Here is a 27,204-nt window from a genome sequence, read left to right as displayed (position 1 = left end):
TTAATGCTTTATAAATTATGAATTATCTGTTTACTAATGCTTAATTAATGATTAATAGTGTGCAGTTATTATAAAGTGTTACCCACTTTGGATATATACACTCCCTAAGGTTCACAAGGGCTCGGATACCCCTTAGAAGGGTCGTACCATTTTAACTTGCATTCTTTTGTGGATTACTTCATTGGAACTGAAGTCCATAAAAATGTTACAGTTGAAACTGCTGGGGTCTTGAAGATGAACTTTATTCACTGTGACTTGATAATGTTTGCTTGTTAGGACAGATTTACAAAGAAGATGCTTGACGCATTATTGTGTCACGTTTGGTGAGGATAAGACATCAGACCTGAAAGTGTTGGATCTGAAGATGATCTACTGACTGTGAATCTTTTTGTGAACGCGTAGATTAGATGATTGATTGAAACTCTTCCTGCATACAGTGCAGTTATACGGTTTCTCTCCAGTGTGGATCATCAGGTGCCGCTTCAAATGTGGAGCTGTAATAAAAGTCTTCTTACAATCAAAGCACTTATATTCTCTCACACCAGCGTGTCTCTTCTGATGTACTTTTAAACTCTGCAGTTGTGAAAAACTCTTTCCACACAAAGAACATGAATGTGGTTTCTCCTTTGAATGAACTTTCAGGTGATTCTTCAGTACTGAGGACCACAAAAATGTTTTTCCACACTGATCACATTCATGCAGTTTTTCTCCAGTGTGGATGTTCAAGTGTTTCTTAAAGTTTGACGATTCTGTGAAACTCTTCCCGCACTGATCACATGTGAACAGTTTCTCTCCAGTGTGGATCCTCATATGATTCTTAAGACCAGGTTTGCTTCTCAAACTCTTTCCACACTGAGTGCAGATGAAAGATTTCTCATCTCTTCTCTTCTTTAAATCTTTCTGTTTGGTTTGAGAGTGACTTAAAGATTTTTCTCCAGTTTTGACATGTTTGTCCTCCTCTTTATTCAGTTTTTCATGCTCCTTGTTTTCTTCAATTAACTCTGAAATTAAAGTCTGAAATTAAAGTTCTAAAATTTTTAATATTCAGTAAATCTTAAAAACGATAACTCTGAAGAAACAATATAAACTTGTATACATATAGAATTTCCATACTTTCTATTATTATTTTGATGCATTTTACATTACATTACCTTAGTGACCTCAAAACTTTCAAACTACACAATTATCTAAAATAAATTTTGTAACAAAAAAATAAAAAAAATAATGAGTTTATTAAAACTTTCCTCATTATTCAGTCCCTCCAGAAAAACGCGATTATGCGATCGCTTGATTTAATGCATAATCAACCATAGGCCGCATTTTTTCAAATATGCCGCTGTTTTGCCGCATAAATTACCGATTTCAGAAAGCAAAATATGCGGGGCTAGCATGATTTCATAATCCCTGTATTTTCCTTGCAAAAAACTCAGATATATATTAGCAGAAAGTTGAAAAATGTTGCGTTTACTTCACACTGGTAAAGCGCCATTTTCCCCTATTGCCATGGGAACCTTATGAAGTGAAGTAATTACGTGACGTGAACATCATCTGCAAACCCCGTGGTGAAACCAGGGTGAAACTTGAAGTGCGCGAATCATTCTTATTTGCCAAAAAAAATAAGCACAAAAGAACGCACAAAGCAGTTTCCCGATTTGTTACATGACAGTGGAGCCAAACTATATTGCGAGAACTTGCGAAAACTGCGGTTTGATGAAATACAGAAAAAAAGGTGATTCCCCCAACACCCCCTCCTCACTAGGCTACTAACACTGTTGTAGTTTCATTCAGAAGTTGATGCAACTTTACAGTTGTAAGATTGCACTTTTTTGTTACAGAACAGTACCAAAAACTTACAGTTGTAATTATATTAGTAGTATGTAAAATAATTTACGTTGCAGTAAGAGATTGCAACTTAAATATTCTGTGATTTAGTATGCTCGCTACTCTTTACATTAAGGTAGTAGCCTAGTGAGAAAAAAGGTGTTGGGGGAATTACCTTTTTTTCTCTTTTTCATCAAACCGCAGTTTTTGCAAGTTCACGCAATTTCCTCGCATAAAATTGCAAAAATATCCCGCATATTGCAACGCATTTTTCAAGAAAACGTGCTGCAAAATCAAGGATTTTTGCCCGCAAGAATCACAAAAAAAATTTGCGTTTTTCTGGAGGGCCTGATTATTTGCTGCTTCAACTATATTATTGTACACTTTTTTTTCCCCTACTGCAACAAAATTAAAACTGCGTATTGTTCTTCCGCCTCATTGATGAAGGATGAAGAGTAAACACCAACCTGATTGTTCTTCGGTGTGTTTGGTTCTGCAGGGTTCTGGATCTTTCATGTTCTCTCTGTTCTTCAATAAACTCTGTCTCTGCAGATTTCACTTCTTCCTGATGATTTGATGCTCCTCTTCACTTGTAGACTGATTGGAATATTCCAGCATTTATTGATGAACTGCAGTGGGAGGAGCTTCACTGAAGGTGTGATTTGTTGTGGGAGGAGCTTCACTGAAGATGCGATTGTTGTGGGAGGAGCTTCCCTGAAGGAGGAGCAAATCTGCCAAAAATTAAATATAAATTAGTTACTGAGTTTATGATTTTAAGCTAATTCACAACTATTTAACTCTTCGTGTTCATTTCTGTATGCATCTTGTAAATTAACTTTCTAATAGATTAATCACAATGTGTTTTATACTCAGTCACAAGATATATCCCTTTTTAATTTTTTAAGAATTTAATTCACACACTTGTATTATCTTTCATTTATATTGAGACTGAAAGACAAATATTGAGGAAAAAACTGGGGGGGGGGGGGGGGCACACAATTAAAAGATATAAAATGAAAGAATACAGAAATATAATTTCAGAAATTTGATACTTACTTAAATCTTGTACAAAAATAAACAAATGGAAAGGATTTTCATCAGCTGATAATATTGATGAGTCTCAATAAACACACGTAAAAAAAGACATTCAGGATCAGCAGCAGATCATCTCAATTTTCTCAATCTGTTAAAGTGGGTAGTGATTATTTGCATATGAATATGTTGAAATACTATAAAACTGCTCAATTAAAACATAATATGATAGTCTCATAAAATACATAATTAATATCTAAAGGCACTACATCACTTACAGCACACACAATTGTTGCACATTGAACTAAACACATTGAATTGCTAATAACCAAAACAATTTTTTTTTGGTTTGTCCAAGAACTGACAGATTATAAAACCGTTAAATACAAAGAGCATTCAGTTCCAGAATCATCAACCAAACATCTAAACAATACAAACGAACATATAATCCTCTCAGATCTGATAATTTCCCCTCGCATACTCGACGCCTGCTGTGATAAATGTTTTAGTCAGTAAACGAAGAAACAAAACAATTACAATTTAAAAAAATACCTCTTTGTTGCTTAAACTGTTAAGTGTGTTTTACAATAAAGTAAACACGTGAACAACCGCGAACTGTTCGCCTCACGAGACTCGACGCTAGCAGAGCGCGCGCTAGATGACGCCATCACCTTCTTCTTCCAGGTTTAATGGCAGTTGACAACTCATCTCAAAGGCGCATTACCGCCACCTACTTTACTGGAGTTTGGGTATTAGAGTAACATCAAATGAAAGGTGGATGATTAAAATAAAATAAAACCTTTCAAAATAAAATTAAACATTTCTTGCATTTCCACTAAACTTTACTTATCTTCCTTAGACTTTATATTCATATTGAATTCTTTCACTTAACCCAGTTAACCCTGTTTTTCAAAAATAAAATGAATGGTTTATTCTCCTAGATGCTTTCCCTAATAAATGTTTTGTTCATATATTTGTGCCTTTAATTCTGCCCTATCTTCTTCATATTTGTTGCAGTCTAGCAGTATATGCTTCACTGTTTCTTGTACATTATAATCAGTGCATTATCCAGTGGGATGCTTTCTTATTCTGTGCAATCTTGTATTTAAATCAGTGTGACCCATTCAGATGTGAGACTAACATCTCCTTCCTTGGGCTTCTGCCCTTCCTCATGTTTGTGACAACTTGATTACTTGTATAGATGAAGTCCTGTATCCGCTGTGTTCCAATATTCCTGCCATATTTTAAGTGAATTATGGTGAAGTCGTGGCCTAATGGTTAGAGGGTTGGACTCCCAATCGAAGAGTTGTGAGTTCTAGTCTCGGGCCGGACGGAATTGTGGGTGGTGTAGTGTGTAGCATAAATGGCTGCCCACTGCTCCGGGTGTGTGCTCACAGTGTGCGCGCGTGTGTGTGTTCACTTTGGATGGGTTAAATGCAGAGCACAAATTCTGAGTATGGGTCACCATACTTGGCTGAATGTCACTTCACTTTATTATGGTTTTGACTTATGCTCTACTTATTGGTACGTGTACATCTACTGTTTCATGCTTTGTAGAGGTTTTTGCTAGCATATCCACAACTTAATTTCCTTCCAACCCTACATGGACAGGAACCCAAAGAAAGGAGACAGACATTCCCTTACTATGAAGTGTGAGAAGAATCAATTGAAGTAATTGATAAAAGAGGTCTTGTCTACATGATTGAATACTCAATAATGCTGATAAACTGTCTAAGTCTATAACGACACCTTGGTTCTGATTATTTTCTTCCTCCCACCCTAATGCTAATAAAATTGCTAATACTCCACAGTGTAAACTGACAGGTAGTCTGTAGTCCTCTTTTTGACTACTACTTCATACAGAGGAATAAAAAACGCTGCACCAGTACGGCCTGTTTTCGACTGCTTTGATCCTGCCGTTAATATGAATAATTCCTCTTGATGCCGCTTTACATAATTTTTATTTTACATTATTTTTTTTTGTTTTCTTTTAGTATTTGTTGAAAGCTTATATTAACAGATGGTTTTAAAAATTTCCAAGGTGGCATCATTAATACAGTGGGTCCTATTTGCAACTGATTTAGACCTGCATTTTAAGCCTTAGCATTCCCCATCCATCTGAAACCATACAGATTGCTTTTTATTATGCTCTTCGCATTATTGCAAGACTAAATGCCAAATACGCCAAAATGATCTTGACTTTCCTAATACGTAGCAGCATCTCTCCTGCCTCCACCTGTAATGCATATTTTAAATGCTCTGGTGTCTGCTCCACATCAAGCTGTTTAAGGTTAAATTCGGATGCTGATATAAACGCTAAGCAGCCATTGTCATATGCAGTCTTATGACATTATCACTGCGCTCGATGGTAGATCATAATCAACAACAGCAACAAAAAACACCAAGTAGGCCTACCAATTAAAATGACAGAACAACTATAAAACAACACATCACCTGAAAAATAAGGGTTAATGAGTTACTGATGTAGACAGGCGTTCAGTCCCAGTCAGGTGTGGGGTAAAATAGTTTATTAGACACTTAGAAAATATTTAGAGACATTTAAAATGGAAAATCCAGATTGCAAACGTAATATTTAATTGTGCTAAAATTATATATATATATATAAATATATATATATATATATATATATATATATATATATATATATATATATATATATATATATATATATATAAAATCCTAATGGGAATACATTCTTTTTACCACACAATACACACATAGCTAACTTAATATAGAATTAAATAGAATAACAATGTGTATAAAATGTAAGAGAGATCATGGAAATGAGTTTAATAGAAATATTATTAAACTGAAGAGCCAGACAGACTCATCTGAGCTTCTTTCCTCCTCTGTTCCAGCTTTACATTAAACACAATGATCATCTGCTTGAATACTAAAGCAACATTAATCATTCAATATCATGTTTCTAACACACATGCTGCATTATTTGATTGTAAAGTCTGAGTCTCTTCACCTGTATGGATCACATTTACACATTTATCACACATTTATTTCTCCTCCTAGACACAGTAGTGAAGCTCTTCTGTGGATCTTCAGCTGATGTTTACTGCTCCTCTCAAGATCACTTCACTTTATGATACACAGCATTTATCAGCTCTTGGTGACTGAACTCTTCCTATATTCTAATATTTAACAGAAGAGAAGATAATCAGAGTTCAGTGGAACAAACAACAAATTAGTTACTAAATTTAAATCACTCTTTTAAAGTAAATGTTGCATTAAAATCCTGTAATCAGATTAATTACTTAATTATCTTCAGCTGTACCTAAACTCTAAGATTGAACAGATGAGAAGAGAAGATAATCAGAGTTCAGTGGAATAAAGTACTAATTAATTACTATATATCAATCAAAGTAAAAAGTCACATTAAAATCCTGTAATCAAAGTTGTTGCTAACTGAGCAGAAGTGTTTAGCTGAATCCAAATTGTGTCTAATTCTTCACTTGTGTGTCAAGAAAGCATATAATAAGTGTGATAATGCAGATGCAGCTGGATGTTCTCTTTCCTCCTTTGTGTTCAACATTTTTATCAACTTTACATTTCATTCAGACACAAACCCTTTGAAATAAAGCTTGATGATCATTTGATCAACTCTTTTCACTAATATTTAAAGTATATATTTGTTCTCATATCAGAGGTAAATGAATCTCTTTAATATCACAAAGAATCAGAATCAGAATCAGAAGTGAAGTTTACTCACATCAGTTTACAGTTTGAGTCTCGTAGCACATCAATGAGCTTCTGCTTTGAGTCTCCAATCTTATTATAACTCAGATCAAGCTCTTTTAGAAACTGCAGAGCTTTTGTGTTTGTCAAAGACTGAGTTAAAGAAGAAACATCTGTAATGCCACAGTGATGAAGACTAGAAAGAGACAAACAGAGGAAGAGAGATCATCTTACAAACAAATCATTAAGATAAAGAATCTTTCACAAATATAATGTGAACACATTCATCATGAGATATTGAGTATAAAGTGTTTTGTTCAACTCTATGTGCTGTTCGTTTGGGGAGGACACTCGTGTTGTTTGGGCTCTCCAGAGAACACAGTCAACAAAACGACATTTTGTTACAAAATGTGTCATTTATTAATGTTTTTACGGAAAATTTACGGAATCTCATCGCGGATCTGCTGGTGTTACCTCTTCACACTGTGTGTATTATCTGTGTTGTGACTGACATTTTGACTAATTATGTAACATCATTTGAGTTTAATCATTCCACATTGTGCACTTCACTTTTGTGTATTTTGTGGTCTGAATTGTGGTGAATTTATTGATTTTATTTGATAAATTAAGAAGAGAGAGTATTGATTTGATCATTTCCTCATTCATTTCAATGTGGGTCTCTAGAGAGAGACTTTTTTCACACTAACACACAACCAGATATCAATCCAATTTAATTTTCTGTTTGTAGATCTACCAAGTGTTGACAACCGTACAAAGTCTCATGTCATTTAGATAAAGGAAACATTAAGTTTTTATTTCAGCAAACATCATTTGGGGTCTCAAAAGACCTTGAACAGCACATAAGAGTTAAACAAAGTGATTTTCATCATTTTGATTCTTGTCTGTGAATGTTACTTACATCAATCTCTCCAGTTTACAGCGTGAATCCTTCAGTACATCACATAAGTGATTCACTCCTGTGTTTTTTATTTGATTCAGACTCAGGTTGAGTTCTCTCAGGTGTGATGGGTTTGATTTCAGAGCTGAAGTCAGGATGAGACACTGTTTCTCTGTAATACTGCATCTCCACAGACTGAAGACAGAAAGAGAAAACACAATGAATCAGACACGTTATGTTCATGAAGTCACAGCAGAACAACCTTCATCTGTCAAATCACAGCATCTTAATCTACATTGAGAGAAAGAGAGAAGATAGAAGAAAACTATTTAATAAAGTCACAATGTCTTGATGAAACATAAAACAGAGGAAGAGTATCTGAACACCTTTGGATAATTTTCCACAATTTGGTCTCCAAAAGTTGTTCATTTAATCAAATAATTGACACTTCTCATGATTTATGTACAAATTCTCCTGATTCTTGATAGAAGTATAACAAAGTTTTAATTCCTAACAACCTTGTGTGAAAGGTGTTAAAATCTTTCCTATTTTTTTATTTCTGTCATATAATTCTTATTTGATCTTTTGTCCAAAACTGAGCATATTGTCTAAAATAAAAGTCCTGACTGCTGTGTATTTGTGTTTAAACTGATTCTGGTCTGAACATCACTACAACGTAAATGCATTCGCTCTGCTCTGTCCAGTGACTTGATCAGCTTTGCTACACAGATTCAACTTTGCACATCTAAATAAAACTGTAGGTTTGTCTGTGTGTGTAGATGTGAAGTACAGTAATATTTCTCTGAAACAGGTCAGACTGAAGAAGCAATGCCTGCACAGAATAAAGCCCAGTCTGGACCGGTTCTGTTCAGTTGTGTTACACATTCATTAATCTGGTGTTTGATGACAGAGAGATGATATGAAGCATCTCTAACCTAAACTCAGAGACACAGTTGGCCAAAAAACCCTGGCAGTTGTCCCAGAGGAAGACCCAGAAGTGACAGTGGAAACCAGACTGACCCTGCCTTTATGAAATTACATTTAAAAACAGAAACATGCAAACACATACACACATATACTTTTTTTAATTAGTCTTCAATCCTCAGCTTGAAGTCAGTAAACATGATCACATTCAGCAGTCACAGCAGGAGTTAGAGACTAAATTTAACTGAAGTCTATTCAAAAGTTGTATGAAGCCATTCTAAGCTGTATTAGGCAATTTATGGTAAACACATTGATAAAATACTGTCTATTTCTAATGTGTTCACATTATTTTCTTCACCCCCTGTGCACTTAAAGGGATAGTTAACCCAAAAATGAAATTTACCCCATGATTTACTCACCCTCAAGACATCCTAGATGTATATGAATTTCTTCTTTCAGACAAATATAATCAGAGTTATATTAAATATGTCCTGGCTCTTCCAAGCTTTATAACGTGAGGTCGGACTCAAATGAGAATTAAAATAGACGACTGTAACATTACTAGTCATGTAACATGTGAAATGATGTAAGATACTCACTTCAGTGTGTTGAGTGTACAGTGTTTATCCTGCAGTAGAGCAGATCTGATTCACTCCTGTGTCTCCGAGTTTATGTGAACTCAGATCCAGCTCTCTCAGGAGTAACGGGTTTTTACCCACAATTCCAGTCACATACTGACAGCCTTCATCTGCAGCAGGAACCAAAAACCTGCAGAAGAGAAGATGAAGCTGGAATCAATTCAGTGTGCACTGCATCACAAAACATTTAAAGATAATCAAACATTGTTTGTAATGAAAACCTCTAGTTCAAGTTTAAACAGTTTTATATATATTTTAAGAAAGACAAAAGTCAGAAGTAAATTATTTAAAATAAATGAAGTGGCAAAAGCTTACGATTCTCAAAAATCTGAAGATCTTTCTGGCTTTTAAAGCAGGAGATGAGGAAAGTTAACAAAGAGATAACTAGCTTGTGACAGTTACGCATTCATAATGATATATTTAGTTGATACTGGCTCTTCCTATTATTATGTAGCAGAATTCAGACGTGTGTGTGGGTGTGTGTGTGTTATCACTGATCCTCTCCTGGCACACATCACATGTTTGTGGTCTGTGATAGATCTGCTGTAGTAGATCTACAGTGTTGTGAATCTGAGCTTGATGGAAATATATGTACAGTGCATTCAGTGACATTTAAACAATCAGGATAATAAAACACACTGAATATGTTTCATGAGAAATGTCCACAATAACACAATCATAAATTTTAACTATCGAAGCTCCAAACTACTAAACACCAGCACATCTAGTGACCCAAAATGTCTGATTAACCTGTAACTTTTAACACAACTAAACTGTGCTGACATTTATCATCAAAACAACAGCAGCTGCAGCATCTGATCTTTTATGTTTGATCATTTTTGATGCAACAAATTGTATACCTTACTAAATTTGTGAAATATAATAACATTTATATATAATATAAATAATTTAAATGTGTATAACTTATTTAACATTATTTCATCGCGTCTCACCTCAGTGTGTTGAGTTGACAGTTTGGATCCTGTAGTAAATCACTGAGCAGCTTCACTCCTGATTCTCCAGGATCATTTCCTGTGAGATCCAGCTCTGTCAGGTGTGAAGGGTTTGATCTCAGAGCTGAAGCCAGAGCTTTATAACCTTCTTCAGTGATACTGCAGTCTGAAAGTCTATAAGAAAATATGGTATTCTTCATTATAACACAGAATGTCATACAAGTACATGTTCTAGAATGAATAAAAATAAAAAGATGCACTACAGGATTTTTGGCCTGAATGTACTCTTTTCACAGTAAATCTGGGGGTAAAGTTATATATTAGTGAATGTAAACTACAACAAATGCGATTTTAATTTTCCACAATTATAACCTACAGTCAATCAAAATTACTCAACCCCTGGCAAAGTCAACAGAGATCTAGCAAATGCTATAGTGAATTAATAACTGTATTACTTTAGAAAGTCTAAGACTATAAGAAGATTTCCAAGACATTAAAAGTTCCTAGAGACACAGATGATCAATGGACTTTCCTGCAGGACAGTCATCCCAAAGTACATCATCCAAATATACTTCTGTTTGGTTCAGGGATCAGTCATAAAATGTATTTGAACAAGCGGCTTGAAGAAGGATTCCAATTTTGAAGGATTGAATGATAGGTTAATTTTTGTAATTATTATGTCTTAATTTATTTACTTTCAAATGTTAGGCCCTCAGGCTTTTATTTTGGTGGAAAACTGAACAGTGACCTTTAAATTTCTGTGTTTAGTTCATAACAGGTTTATAAACGCTTTGTTGTATAAATCTGGTGAAATCTGTTAACATTGTCTGCCAAACAATGTTGTAAATTACATGAACACAAAACTAGGTGAACCTTTTAAATTTATGTTATAAACTCAAAATAACTCGTTCAACTGCCTTTTATAATTTTATTTAACAGCCAATTAGAACTTCTGCTCTTCTAACTTAAAATGCAGACTTTTGTGATTTTATAACTGCATTACCCAATATCAAAATGTATAGTTTATTTTGATTAATTGTACAGTCCTGGGCCGGGTTTCCCGATTTTAGAGCTTAAGAGCGCTTTCTACGAGTAATTTTGTAAATGTCGTTATTGTTTCATGTGCGTTTCATAACAATGCACTAAACACAGTTGCACATAGCTGTGCTTTAAGTGCTACTTAGGAGTTGCTGTCCTTTTGTCAAGTACTGAAATGTCATCTTATAGAATGGCTCTTAATTGGAGTAAACTATTGTTTATTAACGTTAACCTAATGCTGCATTCCAGACAGACAACTTGTATATAATAACTATAACACAATATTGTATTATATTTTAGTCTTTAATATTATACTGTACATAATAGGGCTGAACGATAAGGACAAAATTTCATATCTTGATTTTCATGCCAGATATCTCGATATCGATACAATATGACTACGTGTTATTTTGCTAAGCACGACCTGCACAATACGTCACTCTGGTTTACATCGTCTTTTCTGAATCCAAAATACTTCCAAATTATGGAAGATGATTTATGTTTTGGCATCAAGTCAGATTCTGCACTGCCACCGGCCGCATTATCTCCCCCACTGATTTCTTTCTTTTTCTAATGTATCAGCTGTCTCTGTACAGTGTGCATAGACGTTGGAACAGGGGGACTGGGGGGTGGCCCTTTTTCAACATCAAATAACGGACGAACGTAAAGAGAGCGCTGGAAACGCACAAGTCAGCAACATTTCTTATTTATTGGCATGAAGTTTCGTGAAGAAAAGCAAATGGCAACAGGAGTGCAACATTCTAGAAAAAATATATATGCAGAGGCATTTATGCATTTAGGCAATTCAAAAATCTCCAAGATTTTTAATAATGATTCAATCAATTTAAAAAAACTGTTCAAAAAATGAAACTTTAAATGGACTTGAGAACAGGCCATGTGTGTTTTTTTATTTAACGTAACCGACACTAGGCAGGCATATTGTAATGCGCAAAAAGGTGCAAAATAAGGCCATAACAAATTTATTGGACAGGAAAACAAGTCGATCAACATTTTCGGGGTCCAGAGCAGAGCGTTTTTTATTCACTATATGTCCAGCTGTTGAGAAGACGCGCTCCGACCGCACTGATGTCCCAGGGACACTCAGGTACAGCTGCGCAAGGTGGGGGTATTACTGTCAATTTCCACCCCAAAAGCCGGTCGCTCTCAGCTTGCAATGGTCCTTTTCATAACTCGTCTACTGCGCCGCGAGACCTTTTTTTATGGGCCTTTCACACAGGACGCGGTATGCGCGGCGCTGCGCTATAAAACCCATTCATCTCAATGGCTTGCACCGTGCAAGGACATTTTGTTGCTGCTTCGACCAAAGCGCAAGCGCAGCGTTGCGCATGCCGCGGTCAAAGTTCAAAATAGTTCAACTTTAGCCGCTGCGCTCTGTGACGATTACCAGCATGACCAATAGAATCGGGGGATCCAAACAAGCACGGAAATCAAAATGGATGAACGACGAGTACTGTGTGTGTCATAATTTCCTGAGCTGTACGATACAAGTTTGAGGTCGTACCCACAGCCTCTTCTTCCTTGCTTCTCTCTTAATTCTTATCAGCAGGACTAGCGCTATCGCTCGCTTCTTACAATGGGACAGATACATGTTTGCTGCTGACTGAAAGGAGGAACAACAGACTATGAAAGAGCTCCCGCTAAAAGTTTTAAAAACTCCGCCTACGCCATAGTGCAGCGCAAATCGCGTTGTTGTTGAAGGGCAACGCTGAACCCAGCTGCTGCGGTGTGTCACGTGACAAGCAATGACGCGTCACCATGGAAACGCCACCCCCCCTCTCACAATATAGTTCCCACATCCCTGGTAGTGTGTGCGAGCTGGCTTTAGCGGTGCAGTCAAGGGCACTCGTAAAACTGATGTTTGTTGTAACTGCCAGAGTTGTATGCAGGGCGAGCGCGGAGAGGGGAAATCTATATCGTCTATATCGTTGCTTTTTTCTATATTAATACCTTGAAAGTTCATATCTAGATATAGATACGATAACGATATATCGTTCAGCCCTAGTACATAATAATATATAACATACTTTATATATTTATATATAATGATAGGTAAAAAAAAATGTTAGCCTGAATGCCCTATAAGTAGCTTTGGATAAAAGCATCTGCTAAATGCATTATTTTTTTAATGTATTTATTTATATATAGTAGAGAGAGATAATGTAGAGTTGTAGAGAAGGTAGAGAATGTGGAATGTAGAGTTCATGCTGTAAATTTCACTGAGTTGAAGCAGTTCTGTCCTCAATTATGTGGCAAATGATCTAGGTTGATGTTTACAGATGGATCTTCTAACAAAACACTACAAATTGTCACAAAACTTACCTCAGTATCTCTAATTTGCAATTACTATTTTTCAATCCAGTGCAGAGCATTTTAGCTCCATAATCCTGCAGATTATTATTGTTCATGTTCAGCTCTTTCAGATTGGTATCTGATCCAAGAACTGAAGCCAGAGCTGGACAGCTTTTGTCTGTTAAGCCACAATCATTTAACCTACAAGAGAAATAAATCAAATCACAGAGTTAGATACATGTAATGCAATTGTTAATATTATATACATATTAGTGGTGGGCCGTTATCGCCGTTAACGTGCTGCATTAACGCGATACTCTTATCGTGCGATAAAAAAAATATCGCCTTTAATCTATTCTCAAAGTTGGGTTGGGAGCTGGGTCTATACTAAGCAAGCTATGATGACTTTCACCTTGATATTTTATATAACCGACTGGCTGAGGCCAGCCCAAAAAGACGCTCAGGACAGTTGACGGGCCACTGCTGCGCATTCTCACGAAAGCTCATCTTTTTCACATGTTTTTAAGCCTTACCGCTTGTTGATTTAACAAATACAAATCGCAGTTTGAACAAACAAAAAGATGTGAAAGAGCCCAATTCAACACCACGGTGTTCTGGTGTTCAGGGCTCACGCAGAGAAAGGCGTCAAAACACTTGAACATCGAATTTGCTTATCGTTGCTCTTGTGCTGACAAATACATACAAACTATGTCAAAATATCCACCTTGGAAATTATGCTCGAAAAAACAGTCAGTTATTTCTTAAGTGAAATTAAACAGTTGAGGAAAAAATGGGATGTGTATTATATTGGATGCGTTCATCTTCTCTTAAAGGGACCGCGCCTAGTTTAGCTACTGGCTGCTGTAATGTTAATCCAAGAAAATGAAAATGAAAATCACTCACTGCTCTTGACTGAATTACTTTACTGTAGTTTTAACAGTCAAACCAAAAATTATTCAGACACCAGATATAATTTTAGATATATATAGCAAAACTGTAATAACGTGAGAAATGTTGAAGGTGTCTGAATAAATGTAGGTTTGATTGTATATTTCATTTTTACATTGTATCCAGTGATATTTTACTTTTAATTATTTGGTTTCTGTACCTTGACACCTACAAACTTGAAAAAACTTAAACATTGGTGTGAAACCTGTGCAATGTGGAATTAGTTTACAGCTTTTTCAAGCACTCTGTGATGGATTTTGGAAACAGGAGATGAGCCCCTTTTCTAATGAACCACCTAGCTTGATAAACCCCTTCTCAAAGACTTACTGTTTGTCAATTTTATTTGGGTAACACACATATTCTGAATGCCTTCGGCAGAATTCGAATGAACCATTTTAATATAGATTAATCTAGATTAATTTCAAGATCACAGAGAGATTAATCTAGATTAAAAAAAAATAATCTATGCCCACCTCTAATATATATATATATATATATATATATATATATATATATATATATATATATATATATATATATATATATATATATATATATATATATATATATATACCAATTATTTTTAGATGAACAGTAAATACACTGCATATATATTAATATATGCATTGATTCAAATTTCCTACTTAATAAAATATGTAAATGAATAACAGGTTTATATCATTATTGGCGTTAAATTATACATGTAAAAGTGCTGCTCTATTATCTGGATGAGTGTCTTGAGGTGTAGAATCTGGAGGTTTATCATTTATGCATTGAGGTTATGCAAGAGTACATCTCCTTTATAGCAGAAGTTGAACTGCATATTGGAGTAGAAATAACTATTGAACAATGTTTTATAATAACATGATGTGCTTCTTCTGTAGCTAACTAAACAGGGTTCTCAAAAGCTTTGTAAGTAGTGATCGACCGATGTATCTGTTTACCGATATTTTTCCCGATATTTAAGCATTTTTCCATAATCGGGTATCGGTTTTGTAATATCGGATTCGCCGATTTACGGCGCCATCTTGTGGCCGTTTTGAGATTTCCGCCATTGCAGCCCGGGCGTCTGAGGAGATCAGTCAACAACAACTCAGTGCACAGGTAAATATATGTTCTACTTGGTTTGCTTTGATTAATAAACTTTATTTAACATAACAGACATGCACAAATGAGATCTGAGACATAAATTCCTGATATAGTTAATTTATGCAGCTTGTTTCTAAACAATTGAGACGAACTCATTGAGTCACGTAGTGTAATTCATCATGTCCTGCCCCAATAAAGACGTATCTTTACATGAATTAAATAAAACAGATATGAATGAGTGCATGTTGAAAATAAAAGCGTTGAATTTAATTCTCTATCTGTTGTAGCCTATTTGCTCACCATTAGTCTAGAAGAGAAAGTTTGTTCATATTGCTTAGCAACTGACGGATGATCTGGAGGCTTAAGCACGGCCACTGAATTAAACTTTTGACAAGATTGTCTTGTTTAAACACCCTAGATTATATTATCATTTACTACATAAGAATTATTTCGCTAATACACATATAAATATAGCCTACCGCTTTGTGGAAATTAATTATTTATTATCTCCATGCGCGATCGCGGTTGATTGAGTTATAGTCAAACAGCACTTTGTCAGTTGGCATTTCATGATTTAACGTTAGATTAAATTTAGATCATAAAATGCCAACTGACAAGTGCTGTTTAACTTTATATAGTCTCGGGGAAAAAAGTTCGTTCATATTGCTCAGCACCTGACTGGGTTGATGATCAGGAAGCCTCAAGCAATGCCACTGAATGAAACTTTTGACAAGATTATCTTGTTTAAACACACTAGATTATATTATCATTTACTACATAACAATTATTTCGCTAATACACATATAGGCTACATATACCGCTTTGTGGAAATTAATTATTTATTATCTCCATGCGCGATCGCGGTTGATTAAATTAAAGTCAAACAGCACTTTGTCAGTTGGCATTTCATGATCTAATGTTAGATTGAATCTAGATCATAAAATGCCAACTGACAAGTGCGGTTTAATTTTATATAGTCTCGGGATAAAAGTTTGTTCATATTTCTCAGCACCTGACTGGGTTGATGATCAGGAAGCCTCAAGCACGGCCACTGCATAAAATTTTTGAAGGAAGCAGGCTTACAGGGCAGAATGCTGAAAGACTCTGTTTTCTACACTAAAACCTAGTTCTGCTTAACTGGGAGTATTAAGTTACACTACTATATAGCTATGCACTCCTAAATAGCCCTCCCGTCCCCACCAATATGTTAGAATCATTTTTGTGCTTTATTTTTTTACCTGTTTTTATTTTTTTACCTCATCAAAGCTTTTATTTTAAAACAAAGACACTTAGTAACAGTGCGCTTAAATTTTTTGGACTCAGACCCCTCTATTTATTTGTGTATAAATATAATGCTTTGTTTTTTTGTATGCAAGGAGGTAGTGATTGTTATAAATAAAATGGTTTGTTCAGCTCATTTGTTTTGTAATAATTGTCAGAAACAGAAGTATAACAGTAAATAAATATCGGTTCTGCATATCGGTTATCGGGTACATAAACATACAAATAATCGGTATCGGTATCGGTTATAAAAAATCAATATCGGTCGATCACTATTTGTAAGCCTAAGAAGTTTGTAAAAATGATTGTACGACTGATCTTAATATCACTGTCTGTTTCCCAAAAGCATCGTAAAGCAAGTAGCACTTGAAAATCATCGTAGATCTACAGGTGCTCTGGAGTAATCGCTAAGCCCTAAGTGCATCCTAAGAAGACAGATTTAGGCAGTCACCTGCAGGACAATCGGCAGATTACACCTTTAACTTGATTCAAGTGCAATGTGATTATAATATAAGGATTTTATTGTACACCTTATGACTCGTTTTCTTTTTTTTAATTTAATTTATAAATAAAATAATTAAAAAGGGCTGAAAAAAATGTAATACACATTTAAAGTAAATGACTGAAAAAAAAATAAAAGATGTAGGAAATGCTTCAAAGACTGGGGAAAAATATGTCAATGACTTGCTGAAGTGCACGAAAACTAGCTGTGTATTGAACCCGGAAATAACTTCTCTCTCTCCCTCTACTGTATATAACTAAATAGATTTAAATAAATGTATGCATTTAGCAGATGTTTTTGTCATGATCCGGTCACTGCACATCCGTTTATTTCACAAGACACAGTACACCCTGGACTACATTTCCCATAAACCCCTGCCTAGGAATTCATTATTGAACCACACGTGTTTCCTATCAGTGACACTATAAAGGTTGCACTCATCCACACTCACATTGCAAAGCCTTGTTTTGTTCTGTCAGGTATTTCCCTAGTGTTTGTTCCTTCCGTGTTTGACTTCGGATTATGTATACCAACTGATTCTCTGCCACCTGCCCCAACCTTTGTCTGGTATTTTTACTGATTTCTGGATTAGAGCTGAAGATCTTTGCCCGAACCCGACGGGACCCGTCGGGACCCGACGGGTTCGGGCTTAATTTCTATCATCTTACGCGGGCTTTGGCCGGGCTCGGGCTTGCGCTCCGGTTTGCGAGGTAAAGGAGCGGTCATGTGATGTGTTTTGATTAGCGCGAGAAAGATGCGAAAATGAATGCTGAGCAGGTGTAACGGAGGCTTGCCTCTGGTGATTACGTTTTGGCTGCACCAGCAACTAAAACAAACTCTGAGGTGTGGAAAAGTTTTGACCATGTTTATAATGAGAATAATGAGTGAATAATGACGCACCATCAGTGAGCGCAGGAACGCACTGAAGACATCTACAGTGGATTCAATCATTTTCCTCCACATAAACATGTAGACCTAGCCTAATCTCTGTGAGTAAAGGTTTTTCAAATGATAACTAAATATTCATTAAGTCTTAAATGCATAATGCTGACAGAGTGTTTACGCTAATGCTGGCATTATTCTTTTATTAAATAAAGCAAATCCGGCGGAGCCTTTATCTTAATTTCGTTATTGCCAAATACCCATCTTAATTTAAAATTGATCTTAATTTAATTTTTTTTTAAATAACTCGTTTTTATTGGTGCGTTGGTCTATTTATAGGTTAAATGAGCCTATGTCTAGAATGCTGAGATGTTACGATGTGACACAGGACTTATTTTATTTCTTTATTCCAACTTCCAAGTGGTCTAGTCTACGTTAGTTATGAGTAAATTATGTTAAAACATGAACAAATTGCTCATTGTTGGCAAAAGTGCTGTGTGCGTGCGCACATTTGAATAATGTCGGGCTGTAAACGGGTTCGGGCTTTTAAAAAGCTGTCAATAAAAATGTACTTGTCGGGCTCGGGCCAAAACCTGTTGGGCTCGGGTCCTGTCGGGCCTAACTTTTAAGGCCCGATTACAGCTCTATTCTGGATATCCCTGGACATTTTTGATGCTGTTTCTGATTTCTGCCTGTCTGACCACTCTATAAATGAATACTGCAATTTAGGGCTGCAACTAACGATTATTTTGATAATCGATTAATCTGTCGATTCTTTTTACGATTAATCGGTTTATTTACTTATATTTTAGTTTTGCCCATTTTTTCCCCAAGTAACTTATTAATAAAGGGTCTTTATCATTCAACAGACTTTTTAGAGATTTTAACCATTTTGCATTGTCATATCCTCATCAAAAAATACCTGGAGTTGTGTTTTATTATGTGCTAGTAATCCTTTGTCGAACTCTTCTGCAATCAAAACACTGATCCATACGTACTCTAGCAAATTTCACAAGGAGATTTCAAATAATGTTTTCACCATGGCCGTCCTTGGGGCTCCTAAAGTAGTTTAACATCCCGAACAAAGCTTATTAAGGAATCTTTCAGAACATATTTTCACTAAGAATAAGAATAAAACAGAATAAAATTGCAGTACATTGCATTTTATTATTTTTTCCCCCTGTAAACACACAACTTATACCTGGGAAACAGCTTCATTCGAATAAAGTGCCAATGGCATGAAACTTGAATGGAACTCACATTTTAAAGTAAAATCAATCAGAAAAAAAGTATTGAAAAAATATGAAAAAAATTGCACACACAAAAACTTGCTGTGTGAAAAAAATCAGTGAATACTTAGAAAAGAAAAAGTGCATTTCAAATACATTTAAACATTTACCTCTTTCATTCAGTCATAATTAGGCTGCAAGACTGAATTATGAACTGGTAAATGACAAACTGATCACAGAACATGTTTGTAAAGCTTTAAATGTTAACTGTTAAAAAGCAATGTTATCAGCTTTTACGACTAAACATTTGCAAACAACATTGTACTGGAGAATCTGAACATAAAAGTCAATTCAGTAGTGCAAAGTTTACAGGTTACTCTTTTTTTTTTTTTGAAGGCTCAAAGTAAAGTACTCCCACACTTTGGATGACTACGTTCGATTAGTTTTATCTTCCGCTTTTTTCTTTTTCTTTCTTGAGCTTACTCCACTGCCGTCTGTCTCCATCTCGCTAAATGCTGCAGAGAGAACTGTTCAGGAAGCACGTGACATAGAACGAGGCCAGCTATTGGCTATTCGCTACTTCTCCTGCTGTACTGACTGAGTAAAACCTCCGGTGGCTCATTACTGCCACACTTTGGTCACCGCAGATTTAAAATATGCACGAAATGAGCCACTTACGGCAAATAAATGTTATTTAGCAACTAATCGATGACTAAATTAGTTGACAACTATTTTAATAATCGATTTTAATCGATTAGTTGTTTCAGCTCTACTGCAGTTGCATCCTAGCGTGTCTGACTCCACACTACAGCTTTCAAAGCGACTTACAGTGCATTTAGGCTTAACATTTTTTTACCTAACATTATATATAAATATATAAAGTATGTTATATATTATTATGTAAAGTATAATATTAAAGACTATAATATAATACAAAATTGTATTGTGTTATAATTAGTAGATCCAAGTTGTCTGTCTGGAACGCAGCATTAGGTTAACATCAATAAACGATAGTGTACTACAATTAAGTATTGTATCGCAATATTTTCCACGGCAATACTGTATTGATACACGGATGCCAAGTATCAATCTTTTAGTATAATATTTGGTAGAATAATAAAATCAATTTCTAGACAATCTAGGTCAGCTGGGTCGCCTTCAGCATGCAGCAAGTTAGTAAAAAAAAAGATAACGCCATAGCAGAAAGTTATCAGGAAAGCCCCTTCTGCATTTAAATGCGGATGTATGGACTTGCTTCGGATTTGTAAACAAGGAGGGTATGTAAGTAGGTATGCACTGAATTTTCGTCATCCGCAAATTATCAAAGAGAAAACAGACCAAAAATGTGAGCAAAAAAGCTACATATAATAATAGTAATATTATTAAATAATAAAAGTGTGTGTGTGTGTGTGTGTGTGTGTGCACTTTGGATGGGTTAAATGAAGAGCACAGATTCTGAGTATGGGTCACCATACTTGGCTGTATGTCATGTCACTGACTCACTAAATCAGCGGTGTCCAAGCCTGCTATGTGTCAGTGTAGATTAATGTAATTTTAAGATGAGAACAAAACATGACAAAATATATTAACTTACATAGCTCTTTTGCAGGTTTTGATGACTGCTGATAATCTAATGAGACACTCGTCTGATTTCTTGAATTTCCGAAGCTCAAACTCCTCCAGCTCCTCGTCTGATGTCAACAACACAAAGACCAAAGCAGACCACTGGGCAGGTGAAAGATCAGCAGATGAGAGACTTCCTTTGCTAAGGTGGGTCTGAATGTCTTTCACCAGAGTTTGGTCGTTCAGTTCATTCAGACAGTAGAACAGATTGATGGATCTCTCTGGAGACAGATTAGACTCTAATTTCTGCTTGATGTACTGAACTATTTCCTCTTTGCTCTGCTCATTGTCTTCTTCATGTGTCAACAGACCCTGTAAGAGTCTCTGATTGGACTGGAGTGACAAACCAAGGAGGAATCGAAGAAAAAGATCCAGGTGTCCATTATCACTTTCTAGTGCCTTGTCCACTGCAGTCTTGAGCAAATCAATCATGGTTTTTTTGGATTGTCCGAGAAGGAAGTGAAGGAAATGGTCCAAAAAAACACTGCCATTTTTATTTTCCTGTTCTGTAGAGTCTTGATCAAACACACATTTCTTGTTGATGTCTAGAAACAGATGTGCATTAAGGGCTGCAATAAACTCTTGAATGCTCAAGTGAACGAAGCAGTACATTGTACCAAGAGTGACCCCTGTTTCCTCCTTAAAGATCTGGGTACACACGCCTGAGTACACTGATGCCTTATAGACGTCAATACCACAGGCTTCCAGATCTGTGTCATAGAAGATCACATTGTTTCTTTCCAGCTGATCAAATGCCAGTTTCCCCAGTGAAAAGATGGCATCTTTATCCCAGGAAACATCCGGTGAATATTCTCCATCATACTTTCGTCTGCTCTGCTGGATCTGAAATCTGAGGAAGTGTGTGTACATTTGTGTCAGAGTCTTAGGAGTGTCTTCAGTATTTGACTCCTGCAGTATTTTGGAGACATCATCAGCCTGATTGTTTTTCACAACATTATTTCTTTTCTCCTCTAAAATGTTCTGGAGAACAGTGGCTGAAATCCAGCAGAAGACTGGGATGTGGCACATGATAAAGAGACTCTTTGATTGTTTAACATGATCAATGATTTCTTTGGCCTGATTCTCATCCGTGAATCTTTTTCTGAAGTACTCCTCCTTTTGTGCATCATTGAATCCTCGTATCTCTGTGAGCCGGTCGATACAGTCAGGAGGAATCTTACTGGCAGCTGCTGGTCTGCTGGTGATCCAGATGAGAGCAGAAGGAAGCAGATTTCCCTTGATGAGGTTCGTCAGGAGAACATCCAGAGAGGCTGGTGAGGAAACATCAGACCACGTCTCATTATCCTTAAAGTTTACAGGAAGTCGACATTCATCCAATCCATCAAGAATGAACAAGACTTTGAATTGATTTCTTCTTGTAAGGTTCAGTCCTTTTGTCTCTGGGAAAAACTGAGTTATAAGGTCCATCAAACTTAGTTTTTCTTGCTCCTTTAAGTTCATCTCTCTAAATGGAAGAGGAAAAATGAACCTGATTTCTTGATTTTCCTTTCCTTCGGCCCAATCCAGAACAAACTTCTGCACAGAGACTGATTTTCCGATGCCAGCAACTCCTTTTGTCAGTACAGTTCTGATCTGCTTGTCTTGTTCAGGTGCTTCAAACAAACGTTTGCACTCAACCTGTATCTCCTGTGATTCATGACGTCTGGAAGCAACTTCAATCTGTCTCACCTCATGTTCAGTATTGACCTGTTCACTACAACCCTGAGTGATATAGATATCTGTGTAGATGTTCTTCAGAAGTGTAGAGTCTCCTTGCTTTGCAAATACTTCAAACACACTTTGATACTTCTTCCTTAGGCTACACTTTAGCTGGTGAATGAAGATCAGCTCATCTAAACATAGAAATAAAAGACTGTTTAGTCTATGAGTTTATGTACAGAACAGAATGTGGAAGTCTAAAGGAAGTCTGTCATTGGAAGAGACAGAGCAGGTTATGAACATAATATGGGAGGCATATGAACAGCAAATGATCTTCCTGTGAGTCATAGCAGTGATTGTGGAAGAGAAAACAGACTGACACAGCACTCGAAGCAGTGAACAGAGTCTCTTACCTTCTAGAGTATCAGCAGCTTCATCTTGCTTCATCTCTCTCAGGAAGTAGAGTGTGAGATCAAGAGCTGCTTCTTTCATACTGCATCTGTTCTCATTAAAGTTCTTCACAAAGTACTGCATGTTCTCTTTTTGTAATATTTTCTTAAACAGGTCCAGTTCATTTTTTAGAAATGTGATTATATTCTTCTCAAGATCCTATAAACAAAGAAAAATAGGCAAAAGAACACAAACCAAATCCACGTTCATTTGGTCCAAATTATATAATCAGTAATTAAAAATATTTATAGAAGAAACCATAAACATTGTCCAATAACCAATTTATTTGTTATAAGTAAAATCATTAAATATTATTTTCACCTGGAAGATTCCTAGGAGTTTGTCTGTGAAATTCTTGCGGTTCCTGTTAATCTGGAAGTCTGAGTCTAATGTCTAATGCAGACTGTTAAAATGGAGAATAAAATTAAATGTGGTTAAGGCAATATATTAGACAAAAGTCTTGCTACTTTTTTTTATCAAACACAAACAGCAAACATCAGGTGTCAATGCTGCAGTTATAAGTTAATGCTGTTAAAGAGAAGGTTCTGTTTAAGTACAAATCTAAGTTTTTCTGTCCTATAAGGAGAGAACTAATGACACAAAGAACAGAAAAGCTGTGTCCCAAAGATGCTCCGCCTTCGCAGGATTTCCTAATTCCTCCACCTTGTGTTTCCGATTAGCGCTCTGTCGCATAGCAACAGTTCGAGAGGACAATCCTGTCAGGACTGGAGGAATCAGAACTGCTCGTTTTTGTTTTTGTTTTATGTCAAAGTGGAGGAGGTGATGTACCTCAGGCTCAGCCAAGACCGAGGGCGGGTAAATTACACTGGTTTGCTGCGTCCTTTGTTTGATTACAACTTTAAATGCAGGTACTGGCTCGAAGCTTACTTGAATAACGTAATGATAGGCTAAATATGAAAAACTACAAAATACACAAACACACACATAGCAGTTAAAATGCTGAGTGATATCTGAGAAAGGTGCAATTTTATATAGTTTATTATCTTGACCAAGGTGATCATATGTAGACAGGTTTGCAAACCATATTTTTTAAGGCAGTTAAACATGAAAATAAAACAGAATACACTGATTATTTTTTTTTTTTTTAGCATAGTACAGCTTAATGTTCAGTAGCATCTGTGACAGCTAACAGTGCTGTGTTTGACCGGTCCCAGTCCTGCAGATGCAGTCTTTCATATAGTTACAATAATGTATTAATATTCTCACAATAAATGGTGTTACTTTCATTTTCAAAACTGTAAGAAAGTATATTCGTTAAGCATACTCGCACATATATAAAGTACTACGTTTTTTTTCTCTCACAGGACAGCAGCACTACAAAAATATGGTCTTTTACAACATGATGCATTGTTGTAGATTAAACTACCCAACAGTTTTACTCTCAATACCTTAAACATATTAGAGTATACAAGATAATACTTTCACTTAAAGGACAGTTCAGCCAAAAGTGGAAATTCTGTAAGCATTTACTCACCCTTAAGTTGTTCCAGGTTTGGAAAGGTTTTATTTTTGGGTGAACTGTCCCTTTAGCAAATGTTTTAAATATGACCACTAGTAGTTCTTCCGCGATATGGTATTAGTAGTTATTATAGTTTACTAAAGTATCTCAATATTTCTTGTACTAATTACTTTGTCATAGCTCTAAACAATTTCTCTTTTCCTTCCTTCTCTAAATCAGAGCAGACCCCTGTACTGCAGGATAGAGCTGAATGTGCCAGCGCTGGACAGGTGTTTAATGGTTTTATTCTGAGCAGCGAGGCCCTGACAGTGCTGATGGATCTTCTGAGAAGTGAACATCAACAGTGATGGGTGCCACAATCCAGACCCTGGGGTTTCTGTTCTGTCTGCTAGTGGTACATCATACAGAGTGGTCTCCAAAGTGTTTGACATGTGTCTCGTTCCACTGTCACCCCATTATCCTCAGAGTCTCTGAGGAGGTGCTGGCCTTTCACCGACAGATTCACCGTCCTGAAGCCCCCAGAACACATGGAGGCAGTGCTGGGCTCAAAATGATGTTTTTCTGATGTTAAACCTAAGTTATGCTGTAAATGGTTGTAAAACGGACTTTCAGTTATGTATAGAACAATTTGTTTTAATGTGTAAAAAAATATTTACAGGCCAAAAAAAAAAAAAAAACACATAAAAGAATGTTTTGCGGAAAAAAAAAAAGATATGCTGCATAAAAAAAAAAAATACAATGTTCATGAGTACTTTTATTTACAAGTGAATATGAAAAACACAAATACAAAATGTACTCAGGTTTATTTATGAATAAATTACAAACTAAAAAAGAAAGATTTATACAACTTATGCATTTCATTTTTAACTTGCATCACAAAAATAAACTAGAGAAATTAGTTTTTTCCATTGACAAGATGATATATATATATATATATATATATATATATATATATATAAAAAGATATTGGAAAACTGTAATATACCCATTTTTTCCTACTGTTATCTCTTGGCTAATGAAGAATGTATTTGTTATGCATTATCTTAAGAAGAGAAAATTTGCGCTCTTCTCTCATTCTCTGTAGTTTGATGTCCTCCCTGAACTGCTTCCACTCGCTCCCTCACCTGTACCAGGACACTCGCTCCCCCCCTGTCCCAGGACACTCGCTCCCCCCCCTGTCCCAGGACACTCGCTCCCCCCCCCCTGTCCCAGGACACTCGCTCCCCCCCCCTGTCCCAGGACACTCGCTCCCCCCCCTGTCCCAGGACACTCACTCCCTCTCCTGTCCCAGGACACTCGCTCCCTCCCCTGTCCCAGGACACTCGCTCCCTCCCCTGTCCCAGGACACTGTCCCAGGACACTCGCTCCCTCCCCTGTCCCAGGACACTCGCTCCCTCCCCTGTCCCAGGACACTCGCTCCCTCCCCTGTCCCAGGACACTCGCTCCCTCAACTCTCCCAGGACACTCGCTCCCTCCCCTGTACCAGGACACTCGCTCCCTCACCTGTCCCAGGACACTAGCTCCCTCACCTGTCCCAGGACACTCGCTCCCTCCCCTGTCCCAGGACACTGTCCCAGGACACTCGCTCCCTCCCCTGTCCCAGGACACTGTCCCAGGACACTCGCTCCCTCCCCTGTCCCAGGACACTCGCTCCCTCCCCTGTCCCAGGACACTCGCTCCCTCACCTGTCCCAGGACACTCGCTCCCTCCCCTGTCCCAGGACACTGTCCCAGGACACTCGCTCCCTCCCCTGTCCCAGGACACTGTCCCAGGACACTCGCTCCCTCCCCTGTCCCAGGACACTCGCTCCCTCCCCTGTCCCAGGACACTCGCTCCCTCACCTGTCCAGGACACTCGCTCCCTCACCTGTCCCAGGACACTCGCTCCCTCAACTCTCCCAGGACACTCGCTCCCTCCCCTGTACCAGGACACTCGCTCCCTCACCTGTCCCAGGACACTCGCTCCCTCACCTGTCCCAGGACACTCGCTCCCTCACCTGTCCCAGGACACTCGCTCCCTCCCCTGTCCCAGGACACTAGCTCCCTCACCTTTCTCAGGACACTCGCTCCCTCCCCTGTCCCAGGACACTCGCTCCCTCAATGCTGCAGTGTTAAAGTTTTGTTAAAACGTTTGTAGACATGTCTTGCATGACAGCACTTCAAAAACACAACAAAGAGAAAGACCATTTTTTTAGATAGCTGCTCTCTTATTGTTTGTGGGCTTTATGTAAAAAATACTATATTAAAAAATTATTTTTATATAAAAAAAAACCTGGCTTTTAACACTTTCGCTAGGTATTTGAGTGAATGAAAATACAATAGCCTACTTACATATCAATGTGAAGTCCTCCACAGAACTCTCACCTGCCACCGTCTTCATATGCGCACAAGTGATTCTGGGATATGGTAGGGTGTGAAGTGTCCATAGATTCACTCTTGTTTGAAATGGTTTAAAGCTGCAAATGGTAATTAAACAGATGGAAGGAAATATTCATGTCTCTATGGGGAATTAATGCCTCGTTGTTGTTGCTTGTGTAATTGTATTACTAGAAAGAAGCTCCAGAACGACTTCAATGAAAAGGAAAGCAGATATGGTTCTGTGATCTACTGTTTTATTTAGTTAATTTCTAGCACAGATATCCCAATGGAGAAATTAGCTAGTGCCATAATACAAAACACATGAAATACCTTTCAGTAGCTGATGGTGTTTCTTCACTTAATCTCAGTGGTTCATGTTTTG

General features: G+C 36.9%; 2 protein-coding genes across 5 annotated transcripts; both read right to left on the bottom strand.

Annotated features, from left to right (window-relative positions):
* Positions 1–221: 221 nt before the first annotated feature.
* LOC113080361 (gastrula zinc finger protein XlCGF49.1-like) lies at positions 222–3,560 on the bottom strand. Of its 4 annotated transcripts, none has more exons than XM_026252526.1 (4): positions 3,406–3,552; positions 2,878–3,004; positions 2,289–2,552; positions 222–1,001 (listed from the first exon to the last, which is right to left on the bottom strand). In XM_026252526.1, exons 3-4 carry the CDS (start codon positions 2,335–2,337, stop codon positions 370–372), a joined length of 681 nt encoding a protein of 226 aa, XP_026108311.1. In that variant the 5' UTR covers positions 2,338–2,552; positions 2,878–3,004; positions 3,406–3,552; the 3' UTR covers positions 222–369. The 4 variants fall into 4 exon arrangements, with proteins under 4 accessions (XP_026108311.1, XP_026108310.1, XP_026108313.1 ...); XM_026252525.1 differs by having other exon boundaries at positions 2,878–2,940; XM_026252528.1 differs by having other exon boundaries at positions 2,878–2,883.
* A 15,533-nt stretch (positions 3,561–19,093) lies between these two features.
* On the bottom strand, positions 19,094–24,994 carry LOC113080352 (protein NLRC3-like). The gene is made up of 5 exons (XM_026252516.1): positions 24,871–24,994; positions 23,307–23,371; positions 22,949–23,144; positions 21,022–22,729; positions 19,094–19,124 (listed from the first exon to the last, which is right to left on the bottom strand). The coding sequence occupies exons 1-5, from the start codon at positions 24,992–24,994 to the stop codon at positions 19,094–19,096; spliced, it is 2,124 nt and encodes a 707-aa protein (XP_026108301.1).
* Positions 24,995–27,204: the final 2,210 nt, after the last annotated feature.

This window comes from Carassius auratus, unplaced genomic scaffold (assembly GCF_003368295.1).
Source record: "Carassius auratus strain Wakin unplaced genomic scaffold, ASM336829v1 scaf_tig00031048, whole genome shotgun sequence".
NCBI lineage: Eukaryota > Metazoa > Chordata > Actinopteri > Cypriniformes > Cyprinidae > Carassius > Carassius auratus.
Note: the sequence above shows the minus strand (reverse complement) of the source record. Positions and strands in the feature narration are given on the sequence as shown.

Excerpts from the sequence above, each read along its gene's own strand:
- LOC113080361 (XM_026252527.1), bottom strand. The coding sequence starts at position 2,337 with ATGAAAGATCCAGAACCCTGCAGAACCAAACACACCGAAGAACAATCA. Across the intron at positions 1,002-2,288 it reads ACACACCGAAGAACAATCAG|AGTTAATTGAAGAAAACAAG; the intron begins GTTGGTGTTTAC and ends CTTTAATTTCAG.
- LOC113080352 (XM_026252516.1), bottom strand. The coding sequence starts at position 24,994 with ATGTGTTCTGGGGGCTTCAGGACGGTGAATCTGTCGGTGAAAGGCCAG. Across the intron at positions 23,372-24,870 it reads AACACTTTGGAGACCACTCT|ACTCAGACTTCCAGATTAAC; the intron begins GTATGATGTACC and ends ATTAGACATTAG. Across the intron at positions 22,730-22,948 it reads AGCTGCTGATACTCTAGAAG|ATGAGCTGATCTTCATTCAC; the intron begins GTAAGAGACTCT and ends TTCTATGTTTAG.